Raw genomic sequence first — 15,168 nt, 5'->3', positions numbered from 1 at the left:
GTCTACTAGAAGCTGCTTCAGCCTAATGCAGCGCTTAAGTCCATCCTCTACTGCTCACCGCTTGAACGAAGCAATCAAGGAAAAGCGATCAGAATTGAACAAATACCTTTGATGACTCGGAACAAGTTGAGAGGTTTTGATGCATACACCGTATGCAAAACTCTCTCGATGGTTAAAAATTGACTAACCGAAGAAGTGGGGAAAATCACACGAGTAAGTTTTTAGCCGTTAAATGACAGAAATTCAGCATCAATAGAATCAGAAAACTACTTGAAAAATGATAAAAGGTTATATATAATACTGGTCAATATATTTGTATACTTTCTAAAAATTTAAAGTTTATAAAGAAAATGTTTATTTAAAAATGTATCACCCAATATATCACCCAATAATATATTACTTAAGCCAAATATTTAGACACGTGATTTTGACAATAATTATATATTAAAATATCGAATAGTTATTTATGTTACCTACATTAGAGCTATTTTTTACGCTATGAAATTAAGCATTAATAAAAATTTTAAAATAATCAATTTTTCAAAACAGTACAAATACAGACACAATATATAGATTTTTAGTTACTAATAAATGATCAAATTTGTTAGTGAAGAAGTCTGTTTTGATGTCAATACATAAAGTCGCTACTGCATTTATTCAAAGTAGCTAGATTTTTTGTCTTTAGACATTTTAAAAGTCAACTTAAAACTAGAGTCAGTTCTGTATTTTTTGCACTATTTCTAATGAAAGCATTTTTGGAAACCAGATTAACCAGCATTCTATTGTGCATACCAGTATTTGTTATTATGAAATAAAATAATTAATTTTTTGTCATCAAAATACCCCCAATTTTGCTCATATAAATGCAGATTCCGTTTGCAAAAGTTTTGTCATTTGCTTGGAACGTTCACTTGAAAATATTGACGAAAATGGTAAGCACGGAGTTAAGTTCACTTCATTTGGATAAATTTTTAATTACTTTAAGTAAAAATATTCAATTAATAATTTCAAATAATTTGAAATAATAAAAAATTGCAGAAATTTTTAATAATTACTTTGGCTTGCATCTGTGCGGCATATGCCGTATCGATACCTACGGACTATTTACCACCTGTCAATGAAAATGCAGGCGCTGCCTCAAATGTGGTGGAATCAAATTTTCTTGAAAGTGAACCAGCACATACTTTAGCCGAGGATGGCTATCGTTACAAAACCGTGAAGCGTTTCCGTCTGCGTCATCGTCGAGATGTTAGCGAAATCACAAACAACTACCTGCCACCACTAAGTGATGATGCTTCTTCTTCAGTGCCAGTCTATTCGGCACCTGCATCTGCACCTGCTGAGAGTTACGCAGCTGAAACCATTGATGTACCCTCCTATTCTAACCCATCACATACTTTATCGGATGATGGTTATCGTTACAAGACTGTGAAGCGTTATCGTTATCGTCATCGCTTCTAAATCAAATTATAACTGCTAATTTCAATAAAAGAAACTAATTCAATAAAAATAAATTTCTAACAAATCTTATAGAAAAATCTTATAATTTTGTGTTGTGTGAAAAGTTGTTATCCAAGTCATTTTAAATATCGAACTAGTGACTCTAATCTTATAAATACGACACATTTTTAATACTTTTTAAAATATAAAAATGAAGTGTAATAACATATCCATATGCGAGTGTGTATAAAAATATATGTATATGTGCAGATAAACTTATACTAAAATCATATGTGAATACATAAAACAAATCGTGTCTTTGAATTATAAAGAAATATTAGAAGACTTAGAAGGTCCAAATTCAAAAATCATTACATAGGTAAACCAATAATGGGTATTAAGTCCGTGAAAGCATCGAAAAAATAAACCTCGAGTAAAAAACGACGCCCATCACCAAAATAAATTTCTGATATGATGACATACTTAGCTATTTTATTTATTATTAGTATCTGTCTTAACTAGTATGTAAAATACATTTACTTACAACTCATCTACTTCGTTTTTAGCTATTTTATCGTCCAGCATTTAGGCACACTTAGATTTTCCTAAACTTATATTGAAACTTCTTTTTTAGCACATAACTTACCCTATCATGACTTTTGTTGGGGTTGTGACTCTGCGAATGAGTAGGAAACTGAACTCCACCTCATGTGCTAGTGTCTATCATTAGTTAGAAGAAAATTCAAAATCTTCGGGCTCCGTTTCCTTTCGACCTAATTATTTACTTATTACTGCTATCCTTCTCTCCTAAGTGGAGCATAGAGACTCTTTTAACCTGATAGAGTTGTATAATTAGAAAGTTTACCAAATTATAGACCTATCAAGTTGGTTCATTTTCACTTGAATGGAAGAGTCGTGACTTTTAGTGTTATGTATACAATGACCACTGCAGTGAAGAACTTCTTTTAGGGGTTCTTCTGGTATGCGTATAAATACCACCAATCCCTAGCATCACAACCTATTATTATTTGAACTCAAGCTTGGGGCTTCGAAGCACAAGGCCGTAACTTTAACCTAACCTAACTTAACCCTAGGCCAAAATTTTCCTTGCAATTTCTATTCATATCAAACCAATCACTGCTTTGGGTTTAAATATTTGAACGCTTAAATTCTCAAAGGACTCATATTTATCATCCTTTAGTTAGAAGGGAATAAATAAGTAATTTGTTATATGTACCGTTTTAAGCCATATAGAGCATTTTCACCTTTCATTGGTAGAATAGGTTAAAACCATGAAACTTCTATTCCAGCACGTTGAACGTAATATTACGTTTATCTTCATTGAGGCATGCGCCTAAAAATACATAAGCGGTGAATATCGCTACTTTACATATAGTCAAGTATAACCTATATGAGTGTAAAGTACTTCAAGTGGACATGATAATTGCTCTGAATAATTCTAACAAGCTGGAAAATTGCAGTACTCTATTTTATATTAAGTTCCTAGAGCACAATAATAAAGTTAAATGGGTCAGCAGAAAAAAACATAAAACACTATAAAACAATATATCTTATAAAAATTAAGGCTATCTAAACTGGACAAGTTCTTTGCCATTGAACCGCAATGGATTAAAAAGCTCTGTTAAAAAATATTGGCGCCATACATGAGAAAAGCCATATACAGAGAAGTTGCAGGGATCTGCTCAAAAACTTATCTTGTAATAGATGAACGGAATGGAACAAAATAGGAAAATAATTTCCGGCAGATAATAGTAGATGACAGTTTAAAAGACTTTATCTATTCTATTCTATTCTACATCGTAATTTAGAAGTGTGCAACTGGACACCTTTGTTCTTTGGAAGAAACAAAAACCCCATTCCGGCTGCTCTTAAACATATACGATTATATATATGTCTATTATAAACAAAATGGAAATTCTCATGCTCATTTTACTTGACTTAATTCGTAATATGAAATATCCTCCTGTGATCGCCGCTCTGTCTACGTTTATTATCACGTTACATTTATTATTATAAGTTAAGAGCGATTGAGAGCGATTAAGATATACACAAATTTATTCTATGGATTATAGAATTTTTTATGTGCTCAGAGAGCAAATCACAAAAGAAAAACTTTTTAAATAAATTATAAATCTTTGTGTGACCATGCTAAAAACATTATTTTATCGCCTTTGAAAATTTTAACTGGGCTTGTTGTTGGTGTTGCGCATCTATATAGAAGTTGTCGGTGCTAGTATATAGCAATAATTATAACAATTTGATCATTACATATAATCTTTTTACCTCTTTTTTTGCGGCTATTCCTAAATTTAAGTCTATTGCTCTAAAATTTGGCCGACTTCCAATAAAACCGTCTTCAATGCGTTGGATTAAAGTCTGTAGTAGAATTTTCAAGATCATTAATTGCAAAACATAATACGCTGTTTTTTTTTGTATGGATTATGTATGAAAACTTCATTTATGGCTACACATTTATGCAGTTAATTATGATATTATAAACGGACTAATAATGTATAAAATAAAATTTTGCAAATATTTAATTGTAAAAAAATCCAGTTTGCCTAGGTTTCATAGGCTCGACGAATTATTGAGAAATATTAAATTCTAAAATTAATTCTAAAGTTTAATTTTTAATTGTAATGTTAAGTTAATCTTTTGGCAAAAATTAATATGATTCATTAATATCAATATTATTAATTATTTAATTAAATTAATCGAATAATTTTAAACTTCCGTCTTCGAGCATCAAACGTATCAAAATACTTAACAGATAATTTTGCAATATAACAAATGATGTATTTTGAAGATTGGAGAAGAAGAAGTTTTGATTACAGACAATCTTAGAAGCAATGATAACCAATATTGCTTGTGGCCATGATAGATCGGCTAAAATTTGCCAAATTCAACAAAAATTAGTATAAATACTAATGCGAATGTACAAATCAGTATCAGTCAAGCAAACGTCTATAGTTTGTATTAACTAAAGAATCGAAATAAAAAATAAATACATAATTAAAATGGTAAAAATATTTAATTAACTGCAAAAATTGAAATTATTTTTGAAATCTTTAAATTTCGTTTTCTACAGAAATTCTTTATATTGGCATGCGTTTTTGTGGTAGCCACTTGCAGTGAACAATCACCAAACTCGGAATATTTACCACCGAACCAGGATTTTGGTGCCATCGCTGCACCATCAAATGAATATCTTGCACCAGCTGTGGAGGAGCAAACAGCCTTCGGTAGCGATGGTTACCGTTATAGAGCCGTACATCGTCTTAGACATCGTCACCGCCGTGATGTAAGTGAATTACCCAGTGCCGAATATTTGCCACCAAATGAGGATTTCGGCGATCAAAGCTTTGCCGCACCATCCAACGAATATTTGGCACCTGCTGCTGATGAACAATTTGGTACTGAATTAGCTGATGATGGTTATCACTACAAAGTAGTACGTCGTTTCCGTCATCGCAGTCGTCGTGATGTCAGCGAATTACCCAGTGCCGAATATTTGCCACCAAATCAAGGCGTCGCTGCCCCTTCCAATGAATACCTAGCACCAGCTGAAGAACAAACTGTTCTGGCTAATGATGGCTATCGTTACAAGACTGTGCGAAAATTCAGAACTCATCGTAAATAATTCCATATTTATTTTTTAATTTGCGGCTTCCAAATGATTGTGTGATAAATTGTTACGATAATTTAAATAAAAAAAATATTTAAAATAATAATAAAAAAACGAAAATATTTATTTTTAACTCTTTAGAATGTGCACGTTTGAGAAATAAAATTTATGGAACCACGTGTGCCGCACTAGCCAATCTATAAGAAACGTAAACAGATTATCTGCTGTAGGTTTGTGCAAACCCATTAAATCTTCTGTTTCTTAATTAATATTTATAAATTCGGTTTTATTTAAATTTTTTTTAAAAGCATTTCACACATAATTTGCAACTTGAAACAGCGATGAACATATTTACGCGTGGCTGAGTTTAAATGATTATTTAAATCGACTCTTCTTAATGCTTCAATAAAATTTTGAAGCCCAATGAAATTAATGATCTATGCAGAAATTAAGAAGTCTTAATTCTTCTAAGACAACAGAAGAATGTACATCCTTTTCCTATGTAAGAAGATAATATACAAAATATATAAAGTTTTTGAATTAGAATTATTATTTATAAAGAAGTTCTTCAATCACAGTATAAGCTCAGAGTAGCTATTTTCAACTGATGATATAAAAAAAATACGTTGTTGCATATACACATGCTAAAGAGTTTAATGGTTCCACACTCAGCTGATGATGAAGAAAAGAGATTAGAACACATTATTGAATATATCTGAAAAAGAGGTTGAAGTAAATACTCTCAAGTGATCACATTGAAACAAAAGATTAGAATGCATCTTCGGGTACATCTGCTAAAGAGCTGGATGTAGCTGGAAATAGCTACTCCGAAATTATGGGATAGGAGCAAAAGATTGCAGTGTGTCTTTGGGCACATCTACTAAAGAGCTAAAAGTAATTACTCTCAACTGATACAATATAAAAAATAGATTGAAATGTGTTGTTGAATACATTTGGGAACTATTCTTAGAAATTCTATATTAGGAACTCTCCTGATAAAAGCAAAAATGAATTTGCCGAAATACGTATAGAAATATACAAAAACTTAACGCTTAAAATAAAAGTTAATAAAAAACTATAATATTAACTTTAAAACTATTCTTAACTAAAGAAATACAATGTGAAGAGATACAATGTGAATGATGAGATGTGTCTTTTATTTGTGGTATTAGTGCTTAGCACTGGTAGCTTTCCAGCAATGATGAAGATTGCAAAAGTTGTATAAGCACAGATAACACACAACACACTACATCTGTTTTTAAATAACATATGCTACTAGTCGGTTTATCTGCTATAAAGCTTGAAATAACTATTCTCAATTGATATGATGGAAAATAGCTTGGAACTTGTAATTGAACACGTTTTCATCTAAAGTCGCTAATGAATTATTAAAGAGTTTGTATTATATATTTACCACCTAGAATAAATGTGATGATTTAAATAAAAATAATAATGTTATAGAAAAGTATTAAATCTGATGATTCAAATAAAAATAATAATGCTAAAAAATAAATATCATATGTCAAGAAAGTTATGCACTTTTTTTATTAATTTTTGTGACTCCACTTTACCCGCAATGACAAATTTTAAAGTATATTATATCTTCTATAATTTCAATTTCTCTACTTTTACAGTGTTCTTTACGTTTTCCTTACAATGTTTTTTACAATATTCTTTATGTGTTCCTTACAGTGTTCTTTAAGGTGTTCTTTTCAATGTTCTTTAGAGTGTTCTTTAAGGTGTGCTTTTCAATGTTCTTTAAGGTGTTCTTTTCAATGTTCTTAACAGTGTTCTTTAGAGTGTTCTTTAGTTTCTTGACCATATAGAACAAACGAAAGTTTTCTTAATATTTTTCTGTGCTAAATTTAGAATTAATGTCACGATTTTGACACAAGGGAGAGATTATATTTATTTTAAATAAAGTTATTGAAAAAATGTACACTAAAAGGAAAAAGCAATAGTATATAGAAAATCCCAGCGGCTATCGTGTTCACATAACATAAATCTTTTTTTCCGTAAATGGAAGTAATTGAATATTCCATATTTATTTATGATATTCAATATTTATATATTAAATTCCACTAAAATCATGAAATGATTTAAATGATTGATACATATTTTACAAATACTTTTGGCTCCTTTCAAGAAAGTGGGAACAATTTAAAATAAGTAGAAAGCTGATAATTAACCTGCTTACAAGGAAAGCGGGACAATATCATAGAAACTGGTCCATGAAGTTTTCATCTCCAAAACAGATTGAACAAAACAAGCACTCTTAAAGAACGCACAAGTCATATATACTTTATATGAAGAAGTTGGTTAAATAAATATTTCAAAGTAATAAAAAAAATAAAAAAAAGTTCGTGCGAGGCAGCAACAAAAATGGCGAAATTCGCTATTTAAATTAATCAGTACTTGGATTAAATATTAGATTCATATCGATATGCTGTTGACTATCACTTTTGAAGGATGAGAGTAAAGATCACCGACATTCGTAATTTCTGCGAGATGTAGAGTGAAACTGTCGTCTATCTTATCTGCTCGTGGCCTGCGATTGCCAGAAAACGAGTAGAGTATTTTCTTTTTACTATCATTAAATCGAATGGTGTCTAGGATCCAGAACAAAAAGAGATATACTGGTTTCTAAGTAGCCTTAATTTTTCTAAGTTCACTTACGAGGCCCTTTAGGTATAACATAATGAACTTATAGGTGGCACTGTACTATTGTCTTTGCAATAAATATTATTGTAATAATAATAATTTTTACAATAATAAATTTATTTATAATTATTATAGTCTTATTAGAATTATTATTACATAGTGTATATAGTGTCTATATTTTTATTTAATTTTTCTATCGTGGTAGTCATATGTCGTGGTCAAAATGATAAATTTCACTGAATGTCTTGAACTATAGATTACCAAAATATGTGAGACGTCTGAAATAATCATAAATTTTGCTTATACTTCTTAAAAAGCTCTTTCTTGTACAATATAGCTTTCTCTAACATAGTTTAATTGGAAACATTAGTGAAAATTTGATTAAAAAATTTTATTTTTCTAATGTTTTAAAATTTAGACGAATAATAAAAAGAAACTATTTTATGTTTAGGACATAAAACAACAGCAAATCAGATATATTAGAACGTCCTTTTTCGAGAGCTGTTTAGCGATCAAACGCTTTTTGTCCAAATGTCTTATACTCATTTGGACTCATTTATATAATTTAGTTATTTATTTAGATATTTAGTATGGTCTGGGCTCCACTAAAAGTTCAGACCCCTGTGACTTTCTATTTTGTATGATTTACCTATTTATTCTAAAGTAATAGCATATTTTATTAGTTTCCCAGATATAGGTATGCTTTGAGTTGTACTATAACACAAGCAGATATGAATACTAGTAACCTTAGGAAGTTACTTTAGGAATTTTGCAGAATTATAATTTAAATCAAAAATATCCTAAAATTTTATTTAGAATTTAATTGTATTCCTAATTTTTTTATAACAAATCGTAGACTCTCTTCATCAATTATAATACTTAGAATTTCTTAGGCTCTTGAGATATTTGATGTGTTTCTAATATCATTCAAAAATTTTAATTACAATACTTAAGATTTTGAATTTAAATCTATTTAAGGAAGATTTAATGTTCATTTCTAATTTTAGATTTCCAAAAATAAAACCGATATAAAAAGTAATTAAATAATTGCTGCCACTCAGTTGCTATCCAAGATTTAATAATGAAGTGCTTTCAATCCAAATTATTGCCACAGATAAGATCGTCTCGTTACAATGCAGAGAAGAGAATAACAGAACTTTAAAAATCAAAAAAAAAAATTACTTTTTATATACATAATATAAAAAATATATATTTTTAGTCCAATTTTTTTTTTAATTTTGCCAATAAAAACTCAAGAATCAATTTCAACACTTTTTTGCCCTTCATGATCACTCAATGATCGCACAAATACAATATTTAAACCATAAAAGATGATCGATCAATTGCAAAAGATTTAAACGGATATAATAAATACTGATGATGATCAGATTAAGAAAAAAATATACGGGTATATAAAAAGCGTAAAGCAAAATAGTAACAAAATATTTTATAATAAAAAAATATTTTATTTTATTTTTTGTTTTATTTTTTTTTGTATATTTCGTTAATTTAAATTGTTATTACTTAACTTTTGTTCTATAAGAGAGAGGTAAGGGCACTTACCTGTATTTAAATTATTTAAATTTTATTGAAGTGGTTGAGTTGATGTACCTCGCAATCGTCAATATGTACATAAATAACAAAACAAAAAAAAAACAACGATATAATATTAATAGATTTATAGCCAAATACATACTAACAAAAAAAAAATAGCAAAAATAATAGATTGGGAGTCAGAAGTGTTAACAGCAACGGCAACATGATCACCAGCAGCAACAGCGAAATTAACATGTTCACGATCAACAGCATGATCGTCATAATGATCTTCCCTCATAAGCCAGTGCTTTATATGCGTAAATTAACTATTTCATGAGCTGAGATTTGAAAATTTGGCAAAAGCAAATTTAGAATTCTAACTTCTTGTTTCCCAGCTTGGCAGCTCAATGGTGTTTTGGTATAAATACGCTCTGCTTACTGTCTCTAATCATCAATCGTTTTTCATTTGAGGAAGGTGAACAACCAAAGAAATGGTACGAAACTTGAGGTTTTGAACTCTTACAAAATTCTATAAAATTTTATAAGAAAGACTAAAAGTTACTTTGAAAGACTAAAAAAAATATACTAAATAAATAATTTAAAAAAATTAAAAAACTACATTTTGCGTTATCAAAAATACTTATTTAGTGTTTTTATTTACATTTAGAAATTGTTAATCGTCGCTTTGGCACTTTTTGCCACCGCTTATGCTGCCTTACCATCGAATGAATATTTACCACCATTAGAGGATGCTGCTCCAGCAAGCAATGTGGATTTACAATCATTATCCGAAAGCAGCCCTTTGGCTGATGATGGCTACCGTTACAAGACAGTGAAACGTTATCGTTTCCGTCACCGTCGCGATGTCAGCGAATTGCCATCTAATGAGTATTTACCACCAGTAGCAGCTGCACAACCTGTTGCATCCGCACAACCCGTTGTGGACATTCCAGTTGCTGTTGAGGAATCTGCACAAGACTCTGCTGTCCTCGCCGATGATGGTTATCGTTACAAGACCGTCAAACGCATACGTTACCGTCATCGTCGTGATGTCAATGAACTTCCCTCAAATGAATACTTGCCACCTGTAGCCGCTGTTGAAGAAGCACCAGTTGCCGTTGAAGTTCCAGTTGCCGTTGCACAAGAATCAGCTGTTCTCGCCGATGATGGTTATCGTTACAAGACCGTCAAACGCATCCGTTATCGTCATCGTCGTGATGTCAATGAACTTCCATCAAATGAATACTTGCCACCTGTAGCCGCTGTTGAAGAAGCACCAGTTGCCGTTGAAGCTCCAGTTGCCGTTGCACAAGAATCAGCTGTTCTCGCCAATGATGGCTATCGTTACAAGACCGTCAAACGCATACGTTACCGTCATCGTCGTGATGTCAATGAACTTCCCTCAAACGAATATCTACCACCAGTAGCTGCCGTCGAAGAAGCACCAGTCGCCGTTGAAGCTCCAGTTGCCGTTGCACAAGAATCAGCTGTTCTCGCCGATGATGGTTATCGTTATAAGACCGTCAAACGCATACGTTACCGTCATCGTCGTGATGTCAATGAACTTCCCTCAAACGAATACTTGCCACCTGTGGCCGCTGTTGAAGAAGCACCAATTGCCGTTGAAGCTCCAGTAGCCGTTGCACAAGAATCTGCTGTTCTCGCCGATGATGGTTATCGTTACAAGACCGTCAAACGCATCCGTTATCGTCATCGTCGTGATGTCAACGAACTTCCCTCAAACGAATACCTACCACCAGTAGCTGCAGTCGAAGAAGCACCAGTTGCCGTTGAAGCTCCAGTTGCCGTTGCACAAGAATCTGCTGTTCTTGCTGATGATGGTTATCGTTACAAAACTGTGAAACGTTATCGTTTCCGTCATCGTCGTGATGTCAATGAACTTCCCTCAAACGAATACTTGCCACCTGTAGCCGCTGTTGAAGAAGCACCAGTTGCCGTTGAAGCTCCAGTAGCCGTTGCACAAGAATCTGCTGTTCTCGCCGATGATGGTTATCGTTACAAGACCGTCAAACGCATCCGTTATCGTCATCGTCGTGATGTCAACGAACTTCCCTCAAACGAATACCTACCACCAGTAGCTGCAGTCGAAGAAGCACCAGTCGTCGTTGAAGCTCCAGTTGCCGTTGCACAAGAATCTGCTGTCCTTGCTGATGATGGTTATCGTTATAAGACCGTCAAACGCATACGTTACCGTCATCGTCGTGATGTCAATGAACTTCCCTCAAATGAATACTTGCCACCTGTAGCCGCTGTTGAAGAAGCACCAGTTGCCGTTGAAGCTCCAGTAGCCGTTGCACAAGAATCTGCTGTTCTTGCCGATGATGGTTATCGTTACAAGACCGTCAAACGCATCCGTTACCGTCATCGTCGTGATGTCAATGAACTTCCCTCAAATGAATACTTGCCCCCTGTAGCCGCTGTTGAAGAAGCACCAGTTGCCGTAGAAGCTCCAGTTGCCGTTGCACAAGAATCTGCTGTCCTTGCTGATGATGGTTATCGTTACAAGACTGTGAAACGTTATCGTTTCCGTCATCGTCGTGATGTTAACGAACTTCCCTCAAACGAATACTTGCCACCTGTTGAAGAAGCGCCTGCTGCTGTTGCTGAAGAAACAGCTCCACTTGCTGATGATGGTTACCGTTACAAGACTGTGAAACGCGTAGTATACAGACGTCGCGTCTAAACAACAATTTCAATGCCTAGGACTTAGCTTTAAGATAATTTTTAACACACGATTAAAGATTTAATTAGTTCAAAAAATAAAGTATTAAAAAATTTTAAAAAAAATTAATTATAATTTATTTTCAACGCTTGTCGCAGAAGTTTGCAATTTTGTAGTAGAAAGAATATAGTAATAATTTTTTTTAATTTCACACACATATGATTTGATACCAGTGACTAATCATATGGTTTGTGACCAATTTGATATGATATCCATTATCAGTCAGTCTTTGGTTTGGATAATGGGTAAATGTAGTAACGAAATCAATTAAATGTTAAGCGTGAGATTCTATTAAATATTAAATTTTATCTTTTAAATCTCATTATTTAAAAAACATGAATTTTTTGCACCCGAATTTTCATCAAATAATAATTTAATTAGAAAATTAAATTAAAAAAAAAAGAGTTCACCACCAGAAAAATAAAAAGAATTCACCACAGATGTAAACTACAAAGTTCATTGGGACTTATGTTATGTTACTATAAAAGATATTTCAAAAGAAAACTTATAGTAAAATTTGCGAATTTATTGTTAATATATTGTTGCTTAAAAACAAAATTATGTTAATAATTTTTTAAATTATTATCAGTGTATAGAAGTTGTTGGAAGTCGTAAAAGCTCTCAATAACTGCAATGACTCTAAAACTGCTCTGTCAGAGCTTTAACATTAAAAGCTTCAAGTTTTCTACTTTTAACGTTTAGATTTCAGGGCTGCCAAGCACCCTAATTTTATGACAAACGAAGTTTTTTATGTCCACACAATTTAACATATTTTTATAAATACAAGTATTTATAAAAATTCTACAGTAGACATTTAACATGTTTAAAATGTTAAAAAATATGTATTTGAACTATTAAAATCTTGAATTGATTTTAAAATTGTAATGCAAATATCAGATTATTATTAAGTACTATGTTCTAGGCGTGAACTCGTGGTGAGTTTTCATCCAAATGTTTACTCTTGCCTACTTTCGGTATGAAGTTAAATAACGTGTAACGCTCAATTAATAGAAAAAGTTGTACCCTGCTTTGTTTTACCTAAAAAAAAGCCAAAGAAAGACGGGCGCATATTAAAAACTGAAATTTGCATCAAATTTTGAAATGTTTTTTATAGAAAGACTAGCAATGTTTATTGAATCCGCAACCAATGATTTTGAAATGTCAATAAATCCCGATATTGTAACGCCACTTTCAACTCTCACACTCAGTCACTTTCTGCAGTCTTCCAACAACGATTTTATCATATATTTATCGCCAAGATAAACCAGCTGCGCAAGAATTTTTATAGGACATATATGCTTACTTAATATATCATTAAAATAGATATAATATAAAAACTATCGAAAAGCACTTGGCTCGACATCAACTATTGTAATTTCACAATTCTTCTCTTTCTACATAATTTCCTTCAAACATTGTTTTGAAAACTTCCGACGATTTTGCAAAATATTTTTTATGACCAGATATGCATTGTATTTCATTTCTCTTTTTGCCCACAATGAAACTGCAGTCGGTGGGTTCTTTGATCAAGTAATTAAGTTCTAGATTTTCTAGCTACTAGGAAATGATTGCAAAATGTATTAAAAGATTTGCAAATATTGATTTTTATCTTATATTTTATGATTTGCTTCACTTCCGATTTATTTTTATTTCTTCTGACAGCAATAGCCGACATTGCAGATTTTCCGGTTTGTGGTTTATGTACGAAATTATGGAATCAAGTTGGAAGCACCAAACTCAGTTTATATAGTTTATGTCACGTCAAAATTTTTGAACTACAAAAAATTTCCCATTTTGTCTAGTGTTGTAAGTGTATTATTTATTAATAAAGTTTATATATATATTCCCTTACATAACTCATATCAGTAAAATTATGGGATATATCATTGAAAAATACTTTACATACTACGGCCGTGTGCGAGTTTGAGTAAATTATAGTAAAGTAAATTGAAATTTCCTAGAGATTTTTTGCACTCCACTTATTTATTTATTTATTTATTGCACTTATTTATTATTTTTGGTTAAAAGTTTTCAAGTTTATTTATTTATTAATTATAAAATGTTTAAATTTTCACAATGGTAACACCCAATTTACCTAATTCTTATCTAATTTACCTTACTCGAAATACTGGTAAATACCAACATTCGCTGCAATACTGACATAATTAACTACTTTTCTCAATTTACCATCAATTTACTCGAATTCGTACACCGCCTACATACAAACACATACAACTTATTTTTAATAGATAAAATTTTTAAGTAATTTCGATTTTGATTTCGAACACAAAAAAGGACCCATAGGCTAGCGAATGTTGACGTTTAATGACTATTTTTTTATTTTTTTTTTGTTACTTGGTATCACAGGAAATTATTTATGCTTGTTAGGCGCTATTGTGCTATGTCGCCACTTAAATATTATGTTCCCACTGGCTTCATTTACGCAGTTTTATTAATTGCTCTTCGTTTATGAGAATAATTTACATGTAAAGAAAATTTTTTATATTACAAAATTAGTTTCTTTTGTCAAAATGGACGCTAAAAGAGAATTTAGTAAATTAAACATGCAATATATATATTGTGAAAAGTAATGCTATTTATTGTTTTTTAATAATTATTGATTTTTTCCTATGCATTACACGATATTATCTGTATGCACCTATTGTTTTATTCATATTGTAAACAATTTCACATTTTCTACGTTTTCCAAGCTGAATAAATGTATTTCCATGAACAGCACAAAAATAAATATCATCTGCTTACAATTGAATTATAAACAACAAAAAGTTCTCCTAAAACTTTTACATTACTTTCTGACACATAAAAGCTGTTTCACATGCATAAATCCGCTTATGCCTATGGAAACGCTCATATATTAATTAGATTAACATAAATAGTTTAAGCTGTAGTAGAAATATTAGAATCTATCATGTATTAGTGTGGATGTCCTATAATATTAGTAAAGCTTATGATATGCAGATCCTCTAACAATCATCAATAACATTTGCTGCTCCGTTCAATGTTGGTTAAAACTTTTAAAACAAAAACAATGTACATAAAATAATATGGACCTAAGAGTTAGTATAACCGCTGAATGACGTATCGTTACATTTGTTATTATTTTCAACACAATTTAAAATAT

At 31.5% G+C, this 15,168-nt stretch overlaps 3 protein-coding genes across 3 annotated transcripts; all 3 read left to right on the top strand.

Annotated features, from left to right (window-relative positions):
- Nucleotides 1-905: 905 nt before the first annotated feature.
- LOC119681396 lies at nucleotides 906-1,472 on the top strand. Its single transcript, XM_038094574.1, has 2 exons — nucleotides 906-932; nucleotides 1,039-1,472. Exons 1-2 carry the CDS (start codon nucleotides 930-932, stop codon nucleotides 1,459-1,461), a joined length of 426 nt encoding a protein of 141 aa, XP_037950502.1. The 5' UTR covers nucleotides 906-929; the 3' UTR covers nucleotides 1,462-1,472.
- A 2,838-nt stretch (nucleotides 1,473-4,310) lies between these two features.
- On the top strand, nucleotides 4,311-5,101 carry LOC119675919. Its single transcript, XM_038087134.1, has 2 exons — nucleotides 4,311-4,376; nucleotides 4,550-5,101. The coding sequence occupies exons 1-2, from the start codon at nucleotides 4,311-4,313 to the stop codon at nucleotides 5,099-5,101; spliced, it is 618 nt and encodes a 205-aa protein (XP_037943062.1).
- A 1,561-nt stretch (nucleotides 5,102-6,662) lies between these two features.
- On the top strand, nucleotides 6,663-11,993 carry LOC119675918. The gene is made up of 2 exons (XM_038087133.1): nucleotides 6,663-6,677; nucleotides 9,951-11,993. Exons 1-2 carry the CDS (start codon nucleotides 6,663-6,665, stop codon nucleotides 11,985-11,987), a joined length of 2,052 nt encoding a protein of 683 aa, XP_037943061.1. The 3' UTR covers nucleotides 11,988-11,993.
- The last annotated feature ends 3,175 nt before the right edge of the window (nucleotides 11,994-15,168 follow it).

The sequence above is a fragment of the Teleopsis dalmanni genome, chromosome 2, assembly GCF_002237135.1.
Source record: "Teleopsis dalmanni isolate 2A chromosome 2, ASM223713v2, whole genome shotgun sequence".
Classification (NCBI taxonomy): Eukaryota; Metazoa; Arthropoda; class Insecta; order Diptera; family Diopsidae; genus Teleopsis; species Teleopsis dalmanni.
The sequence above is the reverse complement of the archived record's forward strand: the minus strand, read 5'-3'. Positions and strand labels throughout refer to the sequence as shown.

Excerpts from the sequence above, each read along its gene's own strand:
- LOC119675919 (XM_038087134.1), top strand. The coding sequence starts at position 4,311 with ATGATAACCAATATTGCTTGTGGCCATGATAGATCGGCTAAAATTTGC. Across the intron at positions 4,377-4,549 it reads GCCAAATTCAACAAAAATTA|AAATTCTTTATATTGGCATG; the intron begins GTATAAATACTA and ends CGTTTTCTACAG.